We start from the raw sequence: 17248 nt of genomic DNA, 5'->3' as shown, positions 1-17248 counted from the left end.
GTGGGGGCTGAATTGCAGATGAGAAACAAGAAGATTTCTTTAACTCATAGAGGCAAAAATCATGTATTTCATGTAAAGTTGAAAGGGGAGTCCATCCCTGTAGTTTCAGCTTCTTGTATTTCCCATGTAATAAAGCGTCATATTTCATCGTACTTGATTTTTGTCAAAGAGGACAGCCAACCAATTCAGGAAAGCTCTACTCTTTCTGCTTTAGATAGAGAAAGGGCTGCTTTTATTTCAGATTTTCAGGATTGTTTCTCGGATGCACTTCCTCAAGAATTACCTTCCAAGAGGCCCGAGGATCATCAAATTGATATAATTCCAAGAAGCTCACCGCCTAATATACCTCCCTATCGTGTCAGTAAGGCACAACAGGAAGAGATAATGTCACAAGTGAAGGAACTCTTGAAAAAGGGATTAATACAACCAAGTAATTCTCCTTACTATTCCCCTGTGTTGCTTGTGCAAAAGAAGGATGGTAGTTGGAGAATGTGTATTGATTATAGGACTTTGAATAAAGTCACAATAGAGAACCTTTTTCCAATTCCACACATTGATGATATATTGGATCGGTTGGAAGTTCCTCAATGTTCAATCGTATTGACCTTAAATGTAGATACCATCAGATAAGGATACGGCCTGAAGATGTCTACAAGACTACCTTCCGCACTTCATTTGGCTTATATGAGTTTCTTGTGATGCCTTTTGGTTTGACTAATGCACCTACCACTTTCAATAGAATGATGGACAAAATTTTTAGAGCGCATGGAAAGTTTGTGGGCACTTTCTTCGATGGCATCATTATGTTCTCTAAAAATGAGCAGGAGCACAGGAAACACCTCACTATTGTATTTCAAGAGTTGAAAAGACACAAGCTATTAATTAACACCAACAAAAGTGAGTTCTTTATGCATGAGATTCATTTTCTTGGTCATATAGTGTCAAAGGATGGAGCCAAGATGGATCCTGCAAAAGTTGAGGCCATAAGGGGTTGGCCAATTCTGAAAAATCTGCATGAAGTCAGAAGCTTCCTTGGGTTGTGTTCATACTATCGGAGGTTTATAAAGTACTTTGCAGGAATTGCTTCTCCCTTGCATGCTTTGCAGAAGAAAGCTGTACCGTTTCGGTGGGGACCAAAGGAAAATGCGGCTTTTGAAGAGCTGAAGCAAAAGTTGTGTTCTGAACCCGTTATTATGTTCTCTAAAAATGAGCAGGAGCACACGAGACACCTCACTATTGTATTTCAAGAGTTGAAAAGACACAAGCTATTAATAAACACCAAGAAAAGTGAGTTCTTTATGCATGAGATTCATTTTCTCGGTCATATAGTGTCAAAGGATGGAGCCAAGATGGATCCTACAAAAGTTGAGGCCATAAGGAGTTGGCCAATTCTGAAAAATCTGCATGAAGTCAAAAGCTTCCTTGGGTTGTGTTCATACTATCGAAGGTTTATAAAGTACTTTGCAAAAATTGCTTCTCCCTTGCATGCTTTAGAAGAAAGTTGTACTGTTTCGGTGGGGACCAAAGGAAAATGCAGCTTTTGAAGAGCTGAAGCAAAAGTTGTGTTCTGAACCCGTTATTATCTTGCCAGATCTTGCAAAACCCTTTGCTGCAACTTGTCATGCATGTGGGAACAGCATAGGAGGCACATTGATGCAGGATAGCAGAGTGGTTGCATATGAGAGTAGAGTTCTCAAAGATGTTGAATTGTACTTGCAGACATACGAGAAGGAAATGTTAGCAATGATACATGCTTTGACCACATGGAAACATTACCTTCTTGGAGCTGATTTTTATGTGAAGACAAATCATCAGTCACTTAGATATTTTCCCACGCAGAGAAAATCATCTGAAAAGCACATGAGATGGGCTAACTTCCTCTCAATGTTTCATTTTTTAAATTGTACATGTGCCGGGTAACAAAAATATCGTGGCTGATGCACTTTTCAAGAAACCACAGCCTGCAGCAGTCTCCAAGAAACCCAGTGTTTCAGCAGTGAGCATTGCTTACAACAATGTGTTAGATGTGATGAAAGATCAGTATGTTAATGATGTTATGATCAGCTTTCTGATGGTCAAAGGCATGATCACTATATGTTGAAAGAGGGTTTCATTTTGACGCATGGACGACTCTGTCACTGATCAGATGCGACAGAAAGTCATAATAATAAGTCATGCTCCTCCATATGCAAGACATAGGGGAATTACAGCAACAATTACAGCAGTGGAGCAATACTTTTATTGGCCATCTTTGAGGAAAGATGTGGAAGAATATGTGAGAACGTGCATGGTTTGTCAGAAAGCAAAGTTTGACAAGCAGAAGGCACCTGGGTTGTTACACCCTTGCCAATTCCGGATAGACCAAGGCAAAGCATAGCTATGGATTTTGGGTTTGATCTTCCACGTAGTCCTACTGGACATGATGGACTGTGGACAATAATTTGCAGGTTTAGCAAACCATCCCACTTTGTGCTAGTAAGAAAGAAAATTACAGCGGATCAAATAGCCAAATTGTTTCTGCAGCATGTCTTCAAGTATCATGGGATGCTTGAATCCATAATGCGTGATAGAGATCCAAGGATGACCAGCCTCTTTTGGAGAGGGCTGTTTGAAAATATGGACAGTACGATGAATTTTTCGTCATCTTTTCACCCTCAGTCTGATGGACAATCAGAGCAAGAAAACTCTACATTCCTGGATATGTTTAAATGCTATGTCTCAGACCACAAAAGAAAATGGGAGCATCATTTGCCTTTGCTGGAATATGCTTACAATAATACGGTTCACACATCCTCAGGTAAAGCACCTTTTGAAATAGTGGAAGGTGCCAGGAAGATACCTCCCATTTTGCATACAAAAGAGAAAATCTTCGAAGCTGATCATTTTGTGGAAAGCCTTGAAGAGGCTTACAAGAAGATCAAATATGCCTTGCAAAGAAGTCAGGACATGCAGAAAAGAGCAACAGATAAACATCACAGGGAATTGGTATTCACAGAAGGTGATTGGGTTTTGCTGCGTTTTCAGAAGGCAAGGCTGAAAAATAAGAAAGGCAAGGAAAGGTTGTACACAAAGCTGAACATGCGCAGCTATGGTTCTTTCCAGGTTTCTGAAAAGATAAACGAGATAGCTTACAGGCTGAAGTTGCCTCCACATTGGAAGATACATAATGCCTTTCATGTGAGCTTGTTAAAGCAATATCATGGAGATGTTCCCGAGGATTTACCTGATGAGGTACAGCCTGAAGTGGAAGAACAGGATGAACTTCTGGTCCCAGAGCAGATTCTGGCACACAGAGATAGAAAGCTCAAGGGTAAAGTTATCCGTCGCTACTTGGTAAAATTTCAAAATTACCCATCACTCGATGCAAAATGGATGGAGGAAGGTAAACTGGCAGATTCACTTGGGATATTGCAGCTTTACCTTGATGCTTCCGGTTAGAGCCGACTGCGGTCCCTGCGGTCCGGGCTCCTACAGGTAGTTCAGCAAAACGAACATCTGATGCATTACCTGGTGTTCGAGAGGGGGCTAGCACCTCCACTCCCTTGGTACAAATGGGCTCAACGTGATTTCATGAGGTTGCTTGATGACACTGTATGTTCCATCCGAGATACTGAGCTGACAATATTTCTGTTGTGAGACTTCATGATATTGATGCATCTTGACTATTGATCGCCAAGGATCACATAGATTTTGAGCAATGTATATGGATAAATGCATGCCTCTCCTAGCCATATTTTCACTGTCTCTGTATACTATAGCTACGGCTTTCTTGTATACTCTTTCATGGTATATTTCATGCTCACTCCTGTGTTTTGGGACAGCAAACTGTGGTTTGTTGTTTCAAGAGAGAGGTATGTCACAGGGGCGTGAAATTCTAAGTACTTTAATGTACTACAAGACTGTGACAACATTGGTTTTAAAAGTCCAAGTGTGGGCTTAATAATATGTAATTAAACGCGGCATGGTGTCCAGCACATAAGCGTAATTAATCCCTAGGCCCAAAGGCATTCCAAGGAATTAAAAGAGTGGTTGTTGGGAAATGATGACGTGGCATTTTTAATGGGCCCCCTAGAGGGCCATGTACCTTCAGTGGCCCCCGTAGAGTTCCAGGTGGCTCTAGTGCCTTCTACATGCTCCTTTGCCATTCCTGGACCTTACTGGGCCTTCTAAACTTCACATGTGTGGTTTTCCCTCTCATCTTCTTCCTTTGTTGAGATTTTGGACTGGTTTTTCAGCCTCTTTCAGCTGAATTCCGAAATTCTTCATAACTCCTCACCCGTTTGGATTCCTCCACTTCCGTTTGGCCCAATGGCTTCCCCTCTGCCTCCCCTTCACAGTGATATGCTTTTCCCTCCGTGCGTTTGGTAGAACGGGCAGAGCTGAGCACTTCTTTTGCTGGTCGAATTTGCAAAAGTGGCTTTTTCTAGACCTTTTTGCTTCTACAGCCTCCTCGGCCTCTCCTCTTGCAAAGCTACAGCTTTCTGTTGAATTTCGAGTAGTCCCACGCACTAGTTGACTGGTTTTTCTCAGATTTGGAGGACTTTCCGACGATGAAACTTCTCCAAAACCTTCTCAATGCACTCCTCTCTAAAGCACGCTTCCTTTGAGCCCAAGAATATGGTCAATTTTTCAAGCATTAACAAAAAGTTCTTTTCTCTAATAAAAAGCATAAGCATGAATGTAGCAATCATTGGGATGGCTCTCTCCCCTCCCAAGTGTTGAGAGAACCTAGGACCTCGTACAAGATCGTCTCATCTTCATCTAGTTGCTCGCATTTACCTAGGCCATAATTCTAAAAAAAGCTAACGATTTTTCATAGTGTGTATGTTAGTCTTTGTTGCTTCTCAGCTCAAGAATGCCTATCCGACCTCTCCACTTTGAAAAACTCCCCTCTAGTGAATGCATATCATTGGGAATGGTCTAACATCCTTCCTCCATGCCATGTCACCCTATCAAAGCAAGCATGATCAAAGGATGGTCTAAAAAAGGCAATGTCCGCACGAATACCATCATGCCTTCCATATCTAGACTCTAATCTCCGAGATAATCTAGCTGCCTGCATGTAGCTAGAATATGCCCAAACTCATCCTCTAAAAACACAACATAGTGCAGTTTCAATCTCATGATCGTGACTCGTAAGGTTGAAAATCATAAACTCCATCACGCATAGCAAGGACTAACTAGTATGAGATCCTCACTGACGTCATTGGCGCCCAACAATGGGTGTAGACCGAGTATAAACATATGCTCTCACGCATACAAATCCACACACCCAAACATACTTAAGCATCCATTTATACAAAGTCTTTGTACTGAGTTTCTATCGGCATTCCAAAGGTGAAGGGCACACTCAGCCATGACGAAGGCTAGCACTAAAGGAGAAGGCTAATCAAAAGGTAGTCCAAAATCCCTTCATTCAAGCTACAACTGCTTGTAAAGACTAAATGATTTCATTTTAGTCTCTCCCAGACGAGCATCTAAATCTACCTAATAGGACAACGCACCACTTAAGATAGAAAGAATTATCACAAAACCAACAGGCCGCACATGAACAAAAACTTCACAATGTGAAATTTGCATGTCCGCTAATAGAGCAGAAGCATATACCTAGATGAGTCCAAGAACATGCCCAAACTCATCCTCTAAAAACACAGCATAGTGCAATTTCAATCTCATGATAGTCACTCTTAAGGTTGAAAACCATAAACTCCATCACGCATAGCAAGGACAAGCTACAATGACATCCCCACTCACGGCATCAGAGCCCAACCGTGGGTGTAGACCGACTCTGTCCCTTCTACCTGAACATTTGCAGCCTGCAGGATTTTTTCCTCTTTTTTTTTCCCAAGAAATAGATTTTTTTTCTCCCAAGAAATAGATTTTTTTTCAAGAAAATAACTTCTATTAAGTATGTACGAAACCCGCGAGAGCTAGTTCATATCAGAAATACAACATGCAGGCTTCAAGATGGCCAAAAAATTCCTCAAAAAGAGGTAGAAAAAATCCAAGGTTGAGGCTGACAATGCCATTGCAACCCTATAGAGGACTTTGAGAAAAAAGGGGAGCCTCTCCATTGCTATGGAAAGTAACCCTCCTAGCAGGGGCCGCTCGGGAAGACCCTGCATGCTTATCCAAGTGGCCATCGATGTGTGTATAGTATCTGACGGAATACTAGCCAGAGTATGAGAGGGGTGGACTTGGGAATGGTCTAAGGCCTCTGTGGATCTGACTCTCCCAATATGCCACGCTGAAATACTCGCCAGAATCTCCCAAGAGGAATCCACAGAAGCTAGACCATCATCCAGGGGGCATGACTCAACTAAGTGTTGCCGAATCGAGAAAGCTGAAGAAGAGTCATGCCTCTTGTAAAAGTACCTGTGGACCTAAAAAGATAATCCAAGCAACTAAACCCCAAGTCATGAAGAAAGGGTGGTAGGCAAAAGATGCTGAAAATCCTAGCAATTCCTTTCCAGATAATCCTCGCCTGTCTGCAATCCCATAAGCAATGCTGAACTGATTCCACTGCAGAATGGCAATGAGGACATGCAAAGTCCGCCCAAAAACCTGGAACTCCACAGGTTATTGCATAAGCAATGCTGAACTGATTCCACCGCAAAGTGGCAACGAGGACATGCAGAGTCTACCCTAAACCTGGAACTCCACAGGTTGACTGCAATCCCACCATGGACAGAAAGCCAAAAGATTAGAGTGATTTTTATTCCTATGGGATTTCCAAAATCTCTTCCAAAAGATTTTGTGCAAACAACAGAAATTCTCCCAATGAGGAGCTCTGTAGGGTCTCCAATCTCTACAACTGCCCTGAAACCTTCTGGCATTACTTACAGTGTAACGAAAGAAGGGGGCTCTTCTCTCGATGCCCTTCATCAATCCTTTCCCACTCCCCTGGGTCCCACTGTAGATACTTTATTGAGTCCCCACCATAAAGCCAAAATCTCCATGAACCAAGGGCAAAAGAAGTGAGTCAGGCTGAGAATCTAAGTCATACTCTACAAAGCCAATGACCCTGATAGGCTGGAATGCAATCTCTAGTAGAACATTGTCTGAAGATCTGGACAGAAATAGATTTCCATAAAGTATGACCTATCAGTTCTCAGAAGAAACGTGTCAACCTCCAAATCAACAATCAGCATGCAACTGTAAAAATTTCAGGCTACATTACTAAAAGTAAATTGAATTGTGCCTGTCTTGCTAAAGACTTTTATCTTCGAGAATTCAGAAGTATCTCGCACAAGAAAATTTGATGTCGCTCATATAAATGAGGTGATTATCACAGCGCACCAGGTTGATATCTGTAAAAACAATCCTGCCTGCCTCAAAGTCGCCAACCGCATGTCCGCTTCCCTTAACGTATGTTGTCGACTGTGGTAGAAGCCACCCATCAATGCGTGCAAAGTCACAAAGCTGCAGCTGCTTAAATGCTTCTGCTGCTCCAGAGCGAATCGCTTGTATTGCCTCTATGGGAAATCGTGGAGGAGTGTGATACATCACCTGAAAGAAATTGTCTTAGCGACACTCAATGCAGTCACTATAAACAAAGACAGCATCTTACCTTTCACTAAAAATGCTAAGAACGATACTAAAACAAGCACCATCATGGCAGGGATAGCCTTCTTTATAAGAAGAAGAACTACAGAGTGCAATACAAATATACAATCACAAAAACACCTAGCTTAACATACTACAGTAATATTAAAGCTCATTTAAGCACTGCCAAGTCAAACATGTTGAATCAGTTCCCAGAAGTTGAATGCTACATCCATTTACTGACTCAAATTTTCCCAGACAGTGTCATGATATGAAAGCCCATTCTTCTGATGTTAGATAAAACCAGCTGAATTTCAGATCTCTTTCATTTCTTAATATATGCATGCCACTAGCATAAAAACTTGCATTATGATCACCCTTTAGCAGGCTTAGCAGAGCAAGTTGCTTGACTTTGGAGGTGCAGAGCAAGGCTGTATGTTAATCATCCTTGACACAAATTATGGATACACAAATAATTCATTTGATAATGACAAGCAGCTGCGCAGAGAACAATTGCCTTTGTACTGTACAGCAAAGCTGTAAACAAAAAAAATCAAAACCTCCTCTTGGATTTTCCAAACAATAAGATATATTACATGTAGAAGCCTTTAACAGATTCAAGTGCATTTCTTACAGATATACTGATCACAACTCAACATCGAAAAAAAAATACCGCTGCAGACTAAAATCATTTCTCAGATCTTTTTTCAATGCTTACCTGATTTGTGGGAAGATATTTCTGCCGATAACTGAAGATAGCATCACTCCTGTCAGCAGCCAATACCTCATTACAAAGCTCTACCTGTGAAAAGTGTGCTCACCATTATCATTGTTGAGTTGTCCACCTCCACCTTTTTATTAATTTTAAATGAGATATTTGTGATTCGTAATCTACCTCTGTGCAATCATTACCATACAAACTACCCCAATCTGAGAGAGAAAGAAGGCCAAAAAGCCTATGAGACCGAGGGAAACAATTGAATACAACATGGCGAATGTCAAATGTTCTTTGATCTTCACCCCTTTTCCCAACCATCAAAGTTACCTAAAAGTTAAAATTCTTGCTGCTCGAATTATAATAAAAACTAATATGCATCTTACTTAATCAGAATCTTGTTAGTGTTTAAAATGCAGTAAAATATAATGAACGCAATCTGTGTTAAAATATCCAGAGTATAACAATAGGCAAATGGACCACTAACACACAGCCAGTTATCTAGCTAATTCATAAATATTCAAAACAAGGCAAGGTAATTCAAAGAGGGAACTTTTTAATAAAAATGTATTACCAATTCCTTACGAAATAAAACGAAGGCTCTTTTGAGAATACTATGTGTACTAGACAAGATCTGACCTCCGTTGGAAGAAGGGTTATGGGATTTGGATTGCTGGGTGATCCCATATCAATAACAATGGCAGTAAACTCCCTGCCATCTTCAATGAAAACTTCAATGATAATTCTTTCACCAAGTCCCTGGTACATGTGCCAACCAAATGATAAAGATAAATGTTAAAGCCAGAAAAGCAAAAACACGCTATGAGACACAATACACCACATAAACTACCAGAATCTGGCTTGACAATTGTTATTTGTAATTAAATAAGATGGTGATTTAATGCAAGATCTTTACCTCCGACATCAAAGTCTTAGCTTGTTTCAAAGCTTTCTCCACTCCATGAGCCACAGTGACTCCAATACTCGAACCAGAACAAGCTGGCTTTACCTGGTTACATTTAACAGCCCTTTAATCAGACAGAGAAGCATACATTTCTCAGAGGATGACACAAAACCAAAAGACTAGATTAGCATGAATTTCTAAAATTGAAATGCATGAGGCTGTATAGTTGGATTGACGAGGGGGCTGAAGACCGATTTTATAGTGGCCTGTACTTCCAAAACAAGAAACTATTTGCCTACCACAGTGCGGCCTGTATTGATGTCCAATCCATTGGCTTCAAACCACAAGGTGACAGCAGACCTATCCCTAGCAGGGTCCTGTTACAAAATTTTGAAAGAAGCACGTGCTTTGTTATGAAGTTACCGTTTCTTCATGTCAGATATGCAAATTTCACGATACTTACAAAGTTCCATGCCGCACCTTCATTGGTAGATTTCTCATATCAACTCCCAACACTAACCTTGACAAGAAAGCTTGGAATTGTTGCAAATCCTCTCGATGAGAGCTCTGAAGAAGCACTATACTTTGTATGTACATACATACCACCAAAAAACATTAGGCATCATTTCAATGCAGAATATACACTACAAGACGGCTAAATACAAAACAGACAAAAAATCAAAATGGAAAATGCAAGTAAGAGTCAAACTGGGCAAGGTCATAGAGCAAAACTTCCACAGGCAATAAATTTTTAAAAAACGTATTTTGTGACAAGACTTGCTCTAATAGCTGCTGGACTGTTTTAGACTCGCCCGTCCCATCCATCTACAGCTCAGTCTATGTAGAGTTTCGTTTGACTTCAGAATATCTGCAATCGTTGTGCTCTCAAAGCCGTCCTCCTCCATACGCTCAAGCATTCCCGACTGTGAACGTTGGAAAAGAACCGGTCGAGCACAGGGTCTGGCGACGCGCATGTGTTGCAGAACGGCTTCCGTGAGGATCTTTCCATGCATAGAGAAAATCCTCCCAACACCTAGCATTTTGACGGATTACTGAAACCTCGACTCAAGGGAAGAAATAGCGGCTTGATAGAGGCTTAAAGAGTTTTGACTCCCAAGGATCTCTCCACACATGTGCGCGATGATTTATGTACACAGAGAAGCAAAGGAGGCCGCCACCACGCTATCCCAAGGTTTAAAAACCTTTGGGAAGAAAGCCATTTCATCACATACATTTCTACCCCTCTGAAATCCTAAGTCTAGAAGCCTTTTCTTTTTTCTTTTCCCCCCGCTTGCCTCTTTCTCTCCAAGGCACTCCAACTCATTTTAGCCTCTTCAAATTTAAAGACGAGGATCGAAGATCAAGTGGAGAAGTTCAAGAGCGGGATTGAAGAATTATAACTTACATGGCGCAACAAGAGCGGGTTCGAATTCAAAAGACATCCAAAACCTCAAACAAATATCAGGGAAGTGGGCATCATATTTTTCTCTTTGACATAAAGCGCTTTGCTTTATAATTTCTCGAAAATACACATCTTTAAAATGAAAACTCCAGAAAGGGATGATATGGTTAGAGAGGCTGAGGAAAGGGCTAGAAAAGGAAAAGCGATAGTTGGAGAGGAAACACATGAGGAGATACAAATTGAAACTCAAGAGAATAACGTGGAAATGGAGGACATAGGCTACGGTAATTATGGAATTCAGTATACGGAACTCACTAAACCTGAAACTCGAACGCAAAATATAGAAACACGGCAGCTAGGAGTTATTAGTGATACATTGAAAACCCTAGCTGAAGCCATAACTAAGATAGCCGATTCTCAATCGGTAACTATTCATGAATACTACTCATGAAAATCAAGTCGTGGAAGCAAGTCTTTCCCTTGGAAATAAAGCCTATAGGCTATAAATGGTGAATGAGTCTCAACGAAAATGATAGAATTCCTAGGTATTGGACTGAGTTTGAACAAGCCTTTCTAAAAGAGTTTTTAACGAAAAATGAATTAGAAAGAGCATGGTAGGCTTGGAACAATTGCACTATGGGTAAAAACACTCTAGTCCAGTACATAGCGAACCAGAGGGAGACAGTCCTTACGCTGAAGGGAATTGATGAATTCCAAAAGATAAGGGGTTTTGTGAGAGGTCTCAAAGACACATATAAAGTTGAGGTGAAAAGAAATTCTCCTAAAACCTTTGAGGAAGCCATTAAGTATGCCCAAATATACGATGATACAACGGGGAAATTCAAAGTTTAAACTTCAGAACAAACAAGTTTTGTTCCAAAGTTCAACAAATTTTCCAATTTGAAAAGGAAGGGGCACTTTAAGAAGGAGGTTTCTTAGACGCCACCTAAGAAACCTCAAACACAAAATTATCCTCTCTTAACGAAAGAGGATTATGAAAGGGCCAGGCAAGAAAATCTTTGCTTCAAATGTTTGGGCAAAGACCATGCTACTTGGAACTGCCCTAAAAATAAACAAGCGGGAGCTAAAGCCCTTAGGCATCCATGCTGTCCCCTTCGTACCATCAGGCTGCTTGCGCCATAGTTACCCGGAACGGGAAAAGGATTACAGAGAGCAGCTCATCATTATTGATGAGATTGTCCCAAATTCACAAGTAGTTTCTATGACACTTGATGGGCTCCTTGACGCATACCAAGGATTTTCTACGACATTGAGGCTATTGGCCATGGATAACCCTAACCACTGTTCTTTCGATCAGTCTCTTTCACTACTCCTACAAGAGCAATAAAGTCATCAAAACATAAATAGGACTGCCTCTACTCATGCAGGCCAAGCCTCTGCCACCGATCATAGCGGCAACGGCAAAGTGGGGGAAGATTACAGTCAGACCAAACCAAACCTACATCTAGTATCTCGTCATCTTCTTCTCCAGTTGACGGAAAGAAGAAGTGTTGTAATTATTGCAGAAAGCTTAGCCATGACATCTCTGAATGTCACAAGCACATTGCTTCAAAAATGGTATTGCAATTACACATGCTCCTACTGCCCATGATCATCCTCATGAGGCAGCAAACTTGGCTCACGATGAGTGGGCATTTGTTGTGACTTGCCACCATAATCCGAAGAAGCATGCTTTAGCGTTATCTACTTCGAATTCTAAGTTAGCCTGGTATTTTGAAAGCAGTGCTTCTAAGCGCATTACCTCTTACAAGTCTCTATTTTAGTCCTTGATTGATGCTCCACATGGGGGCATTGTCACTTGTGCAAACAATGCAGCTTCTCCCATGAAAGGGATTGGACAGGTGCAAGTCACATCCGTGTCAGGTGATACAGTGACACTTGTGGAAGTTCTGTATATGCCAGACACCAACAAGAGTCCGAATTCTTTCAACCAGCTCCACAAATGGCTTCAGAGTCCTTTTTTATGGTCATCGTTGTGCCATGCATGATGATCGGTATGATATTGTATTGTACTCACTAGGACACATTGATAGCGGGCTGTATCACCTTGATATCTTTGAAAAACAGGCTACTATAGAAGCTAATGCCATTGCTGAATCTGTGATTTCCGATACTCACTTATGGCATGAGAGATTGGGGCATCTAAACTTTAATAGCTTGGTGAGAATGCATTCAAAGGACATGGTGGTAGATCTCCCACCCAACATGTATGTGAGGCTGCTTATTGAGCAAAATGCATCGGTTCCTATTTCCAAGAGATGGGACCCTCTGTGCATCTAAGACATTGCACCTCGTACCTAGTGATGTATGTGGGCTGATGCGGACAGCATCACTTGGAGGATACTACTACTTTGTTACTTTTGTGGATGACTTCACCGAGTTCACTTGGATTCATCCCATGAAATTGAAGTTAGATGTCTTCTCTAGCTTCAAACATTTTCTTGTCTTAGCAGAGAATGAGAGTGGTGAAACACTCTTGACCCTCCACATTGACAAGGGGATGAGTACTTATCCCGAGAATTTGCTCATTTTTTAGCAGCTCAAGGTAAGATACATGAGTACACAGTACACAGTGCCACAAACACCACAACAAAATGGACTTGCAAAGCGAAAAAATCAAACAAAAATAGAAATGGGAAGACGCATGCTTAAGGGGAAGTCTTTGCCCAATAAATTCTAGTTGGATGATGTTATGTGTGCCAACTATGTGCTCAAGTAAACACCCACTCGAGCATTGAAGACTATGACCCCTTACAAAGAATGTATAGGCCGCAAGCCTGTAATTTCTCACATGTGGGTGTTTGGATATCTTGCATATTCACATGTACCCTCTCAATTGAGGCATAAGCTTAATGATAAGGCCATCAAATGCATTTTCATTAGCTACAGCTCACAAAGCAAAGGATACAAGTTGTTTCAGTCTCGCACAAGCAAGATAATTGCCAGTGGAGATGTGGTTTTTTTGCTGAGAAAGCACCTTTACCTTGGCTGGACTGTAAAAAACAGCCCTTAGTAGCAGCCTTTGATGTATTTGATTCTATACTGCCTTTACAGTTCCGATGACACTTTGCAAGGTATGACTCCAAATGCTTCTAGCGGTTCACAACCTCCCCCTGTTGTCCATGCTCAGCCTGATTTGCAGCCACTTGATGATCATGCCATTGATCAGGCAGTTGATGAGGAGCAGGCTGTCACTAAACAGCAGAAAAGAGCGGCTCTTGGATACTCTACGCGATAGCAAGCAAGCTAAGCCCTGGCTACTCGCACCAAAGGTGCACAAACACAAGTACAGGGCAATTTTATTCATGTTGCTTTCATTGCTACTATTTGTAATCAGGAACCTCTCCATCATAAAGATACATTTGATAGCAAGAATGGATGGATGCCATGAAAGCTGATGGATGTCTACGAATTGAAGTGGAAAGCTGATGGCAATGTTGATCACTACAAAGCCCACCTTGCTTGCAAAAGGCTATGCCCAACAACGTGGCATTGACTTTGAGGAGACATTCGCTTCCACTTCACGCATTAAGACCATTCGTTGTGTTATTTATCTTGCACCTCATTTTTCTTTTGAAGCAGGCACCGTGGGCATGGTATGCCAAGATACATTATTTTCTACTATGGCTTGGGTTTCAACACAGCCCTAAAGAGGCCATTTTTTATGCCCGGAAGAGTGAATCAGAATTTTCAATGTTAATTATTTAAGTGGATGGCATGCTTATCACTGGGCTAGACACACAAAAAATTGCAGACTTCAAGGCAAATTTGCAGAAATCCTTTGCAATGACAAATATGGGAAGGTTGCACTACCACTGAGGGGGCATAATGATGAGACAATCCAAATAACTTGGACAGCTATTGCAGCAGTTCCGATTCAAGGATTGCAAGCCAACAAGTTTTACTCCATTTCCGTTTATCCTCCGAAGATGGGAGTGCCCATTTGATGCAGCAGGCTGTCGGCTGCCTTATTTACTTATGTCATATCCAGTCTGATTTGCAATATGTGGTTTCCCAGTTAAGTAGGTACATGCACAAGCCCAGCACGCAGCATCGATAGGTAATGAAGTGAGTCTTCCGTTACTTGAAGGCCACACAACATTTGGGGCTGTTCTAGAGTGAACAAGCTTCACTAGATCTGCATGCATTCACAGATAGCAAGTTGTTATGACACCCGCGAGTCACACAGGGATACCTATTTCATGCTTGGCTCTTCATGCATCTCTTGGTTCAGCAAGAAACAGCTTACAGTTGCGACTTCTAGTTGTGAAGCTGAGTACAAGGCAGCCTTCACAGCTACAGTAGAATGTGTTTGGCTCCACAAGTTACTCTCACATCTTCATGTCAACCAGGACACTTTTACAATCATCTACACTAACTACTAAAGCGCTTTAGCTGTTGTGCGTAATCCAGTGTTTCATGCGCGAACAAAGCACGTTGTGTAATATCATTATGTTCGAGAGCGCCTGTCAGCTAGAGATATTTAGTTGTCCTACGTTTTCACAGAGGATAACCTAGCAAATCTCTTCACGAAGAATCTACCATGACCCAAGTTTCATGCTTTTCGACATGCCTTACACTTTGGCACCATTTATTGCGTGATGATCTCCCTATACTATCATAGGTTGCTATATCCATCATGGGCGAATATGTGCAACCATGATATCGTTTCCAGGTATACCTGAGATGTATCCAGGATACTTCAGCCATTCCATGGAGGGGGATTGGTTAGCAATTAGCCCTAGTATGGCCTTGTAGGCTAGTTGGGATCAGTCAACCCTTAGGTTGACTTCATTGATCTGACTTTGGGACCTATATTGGCCACCACTTGTACTTTCTCATTATCCATTTTGAAATTACTTCGTGTTCTCTCAACTGTTGTCTCAGCCCTGGTATGGCCTTGTAGGCCAATTAGGATCGGTCAACCCTCATATTGACTTTATTGGTCAACACTTATGGTTGACTTTGGGGCCTATATTGGCCACCACTATTACTTTCTCATTATCCATTTTGCAAGTACTTCGTGTTCTCTCAGCCGTTGTTTGCTCCCTAACATTCCATTTGCACTGCATTGCTCCCCACACCCAACACTCACGTCAAATATTCCATCAGTGTCTTCTTCCAATTGCCTTTGCACTTCAGCTTCTTTGGTAAAGCTTAAGGCCTATTTATAGATTATGCCCCTGGGATATGTTCAATATTGAGTTGAACATTTTGCTCTGGAGGTAACCCATCACCACCTTGGACCTAGCCTCTAGAGCCCTTCTAGTGAAATAAGTTTTGTTAGCCTCTGCTTGGTACACTACCTATTGCTAGTGCTTTTCACGCTCTTGTACTTTGGTACGGAACTTTCTCTAGTCGGATCTCACAGCACAGGGAGCATACATGACACCATTGCCCTTGCACCAGGGTGACCTCAATATCATCGACCCTGACATCTAGTGTAGAGCCTTGTTAGGCAAGCTGCCTCCTTGGCAAGAGCCTTGGAAGGATTTCTTGATGTAGTAGATTCAAAGGTGCACTCCCTACAAAGTGGAGAATGGTTGCCAAGCACAAGGTGGATATTCACATAAACCCACATTTGACTTACTTCGTCCCTCCTCTTAGCAGCAATCATCAGAGCCTGGTAACAACTCAAAGTAGCCCTCACACATGTCACTCCTCAGACTCAAGGTGAGAGGGACACAAAAAATTATGCAGAATGAGCTCTTTTTAGATGACTTACAATGCAAACTATGTAAATCAAGATACATGGAGCGGTCAATTTCAAAGCTTTCCAGCGAAATCGCAGCAACTTTAGCCAATTTGCAATTCAAGATCGAATGAATACTATAGACTGGGAACGCGGATTGGTGAAGGACAGCAATTCAAAGCTTTCCAAATGAGGAAGAAGAAAGAAAGAAAGAAGAATGAAAGTTTACTAAAAGTCTTCGGAAGACCAAACTACAAGAAACTGATACCATGAGCTGAGGGGTAGAGCCACTAAGCAGGGATCAACACCCATGATGAATACAAAAGAAAACCCATAATCATGATCAAAACAGCATCGATACATAGAGAGAAAACTTTCTGATCTCATGAAGTGGGAGCTGACAGAGGCATCAACCCTAGGAGGGGGGCGTCGATGTGCGAAGCTGTTGTCATGGCATTAAATTTATGATAGAGCATTGGTGACTGTCGACACGTGTAATCTACTATAGTCTGCTGGCCCTACGGCGGCGAGCAAGTGAGAGAAGAGCGCAGACACACTAGGGGCCAGAAATAAGCGCTGCCCCCACCCCTCCTCCGGGGTTTTTTATTCTGATAGAAAAACTTGAAACAAGGTTGGCTCACAAGGGTGCAAGAAGACTGACAAGACTCACATGCATACAATGGAGCATAGAAGCTCTGAATTTATAAACTTGGCAAGTAGCCAGAAAGCAGGTGCTTTCCAAAAGCTAGAGTCTGCTTTAAGCCTAGAATAGGCCAGCTTTCTAAATAGTTGAGCTTCCTTGGGCGATCCAATCGCTTTTCTCCAATGGGACCCTCCTTTAATGCTGGTCACAATTTATGCATGTGCTTTTCAAAAAATGGGGATTTTACATAATTACCAGGGAACAGCAAACATTTCGGAAATTCAGATGCTGGAATGGGGCACGTCATCTGATCATATGGAAATATA

General features: G+C 41.7%; 1 protein-coding gene across 6 annotated transcripts in view; it reads right to left on the bottom strand.

Moving 5' to 3' along the window:
• The window catches only part of LOC147895567 (D-alanine-D-alanine ligase family), a 154664-nt gene that overhangs the window by 99432 nt on the left and 37984 nt on the right, over window positions 1-17248 (bottom strand). For 4 of the 6 annotated variants that reach the window (XM_087383547.1, XM_087383548.1, XM_087383549.1 and 1 more), the window contains exons 6-11: window positions 9685-9747; window positions 9464-9541; window positions 9177-9269; window positions 8900-9019; window positions 8264-8347; window positions 7300-7509 (exon numbers count right to left, since the gene is read on the bottom strand). In XM_087383547.1, the coding sequence (XP_087239673.1) occupies window positions 7300-7509; window positions 8264-8347; window positions 8900-9019; window positions 9177-9269; window positions 9464-9541; window positions 9685-9747 (648 nt within the window). The remainder of the gene's footprint in view (window positions 1-7299; window positions 7510-8263; window positions 8348-8899; window positions 9020-9176; window positions 9270-9463; window positions 9542-9684; window positions 9748-17248) is intronic. The other 2 variants (XM_087383551.1, XM_087383552.1) reach the window with 2 other exon arrangements.

The sequence above is a fragment of the Dipteris shenzhenensis genome, chromosome 13, assembly GCF_047967505.1.
Source record: "Dipteris shenzhenensis isolate YYH24624 ecotype China chromosome 13, Dip_SZ_1.0, whole genome shotgun sequence".
NCBI lineage: Eukaryota > Viridiplantae > Streptophyta > Polypodiopsida > Gleicheniales > Dipteridaceae > Dipteris > Dipteris shenzhenensis.
This window is presented reverse-complemented; position numbering and strand designations above follow the sequence as displayed.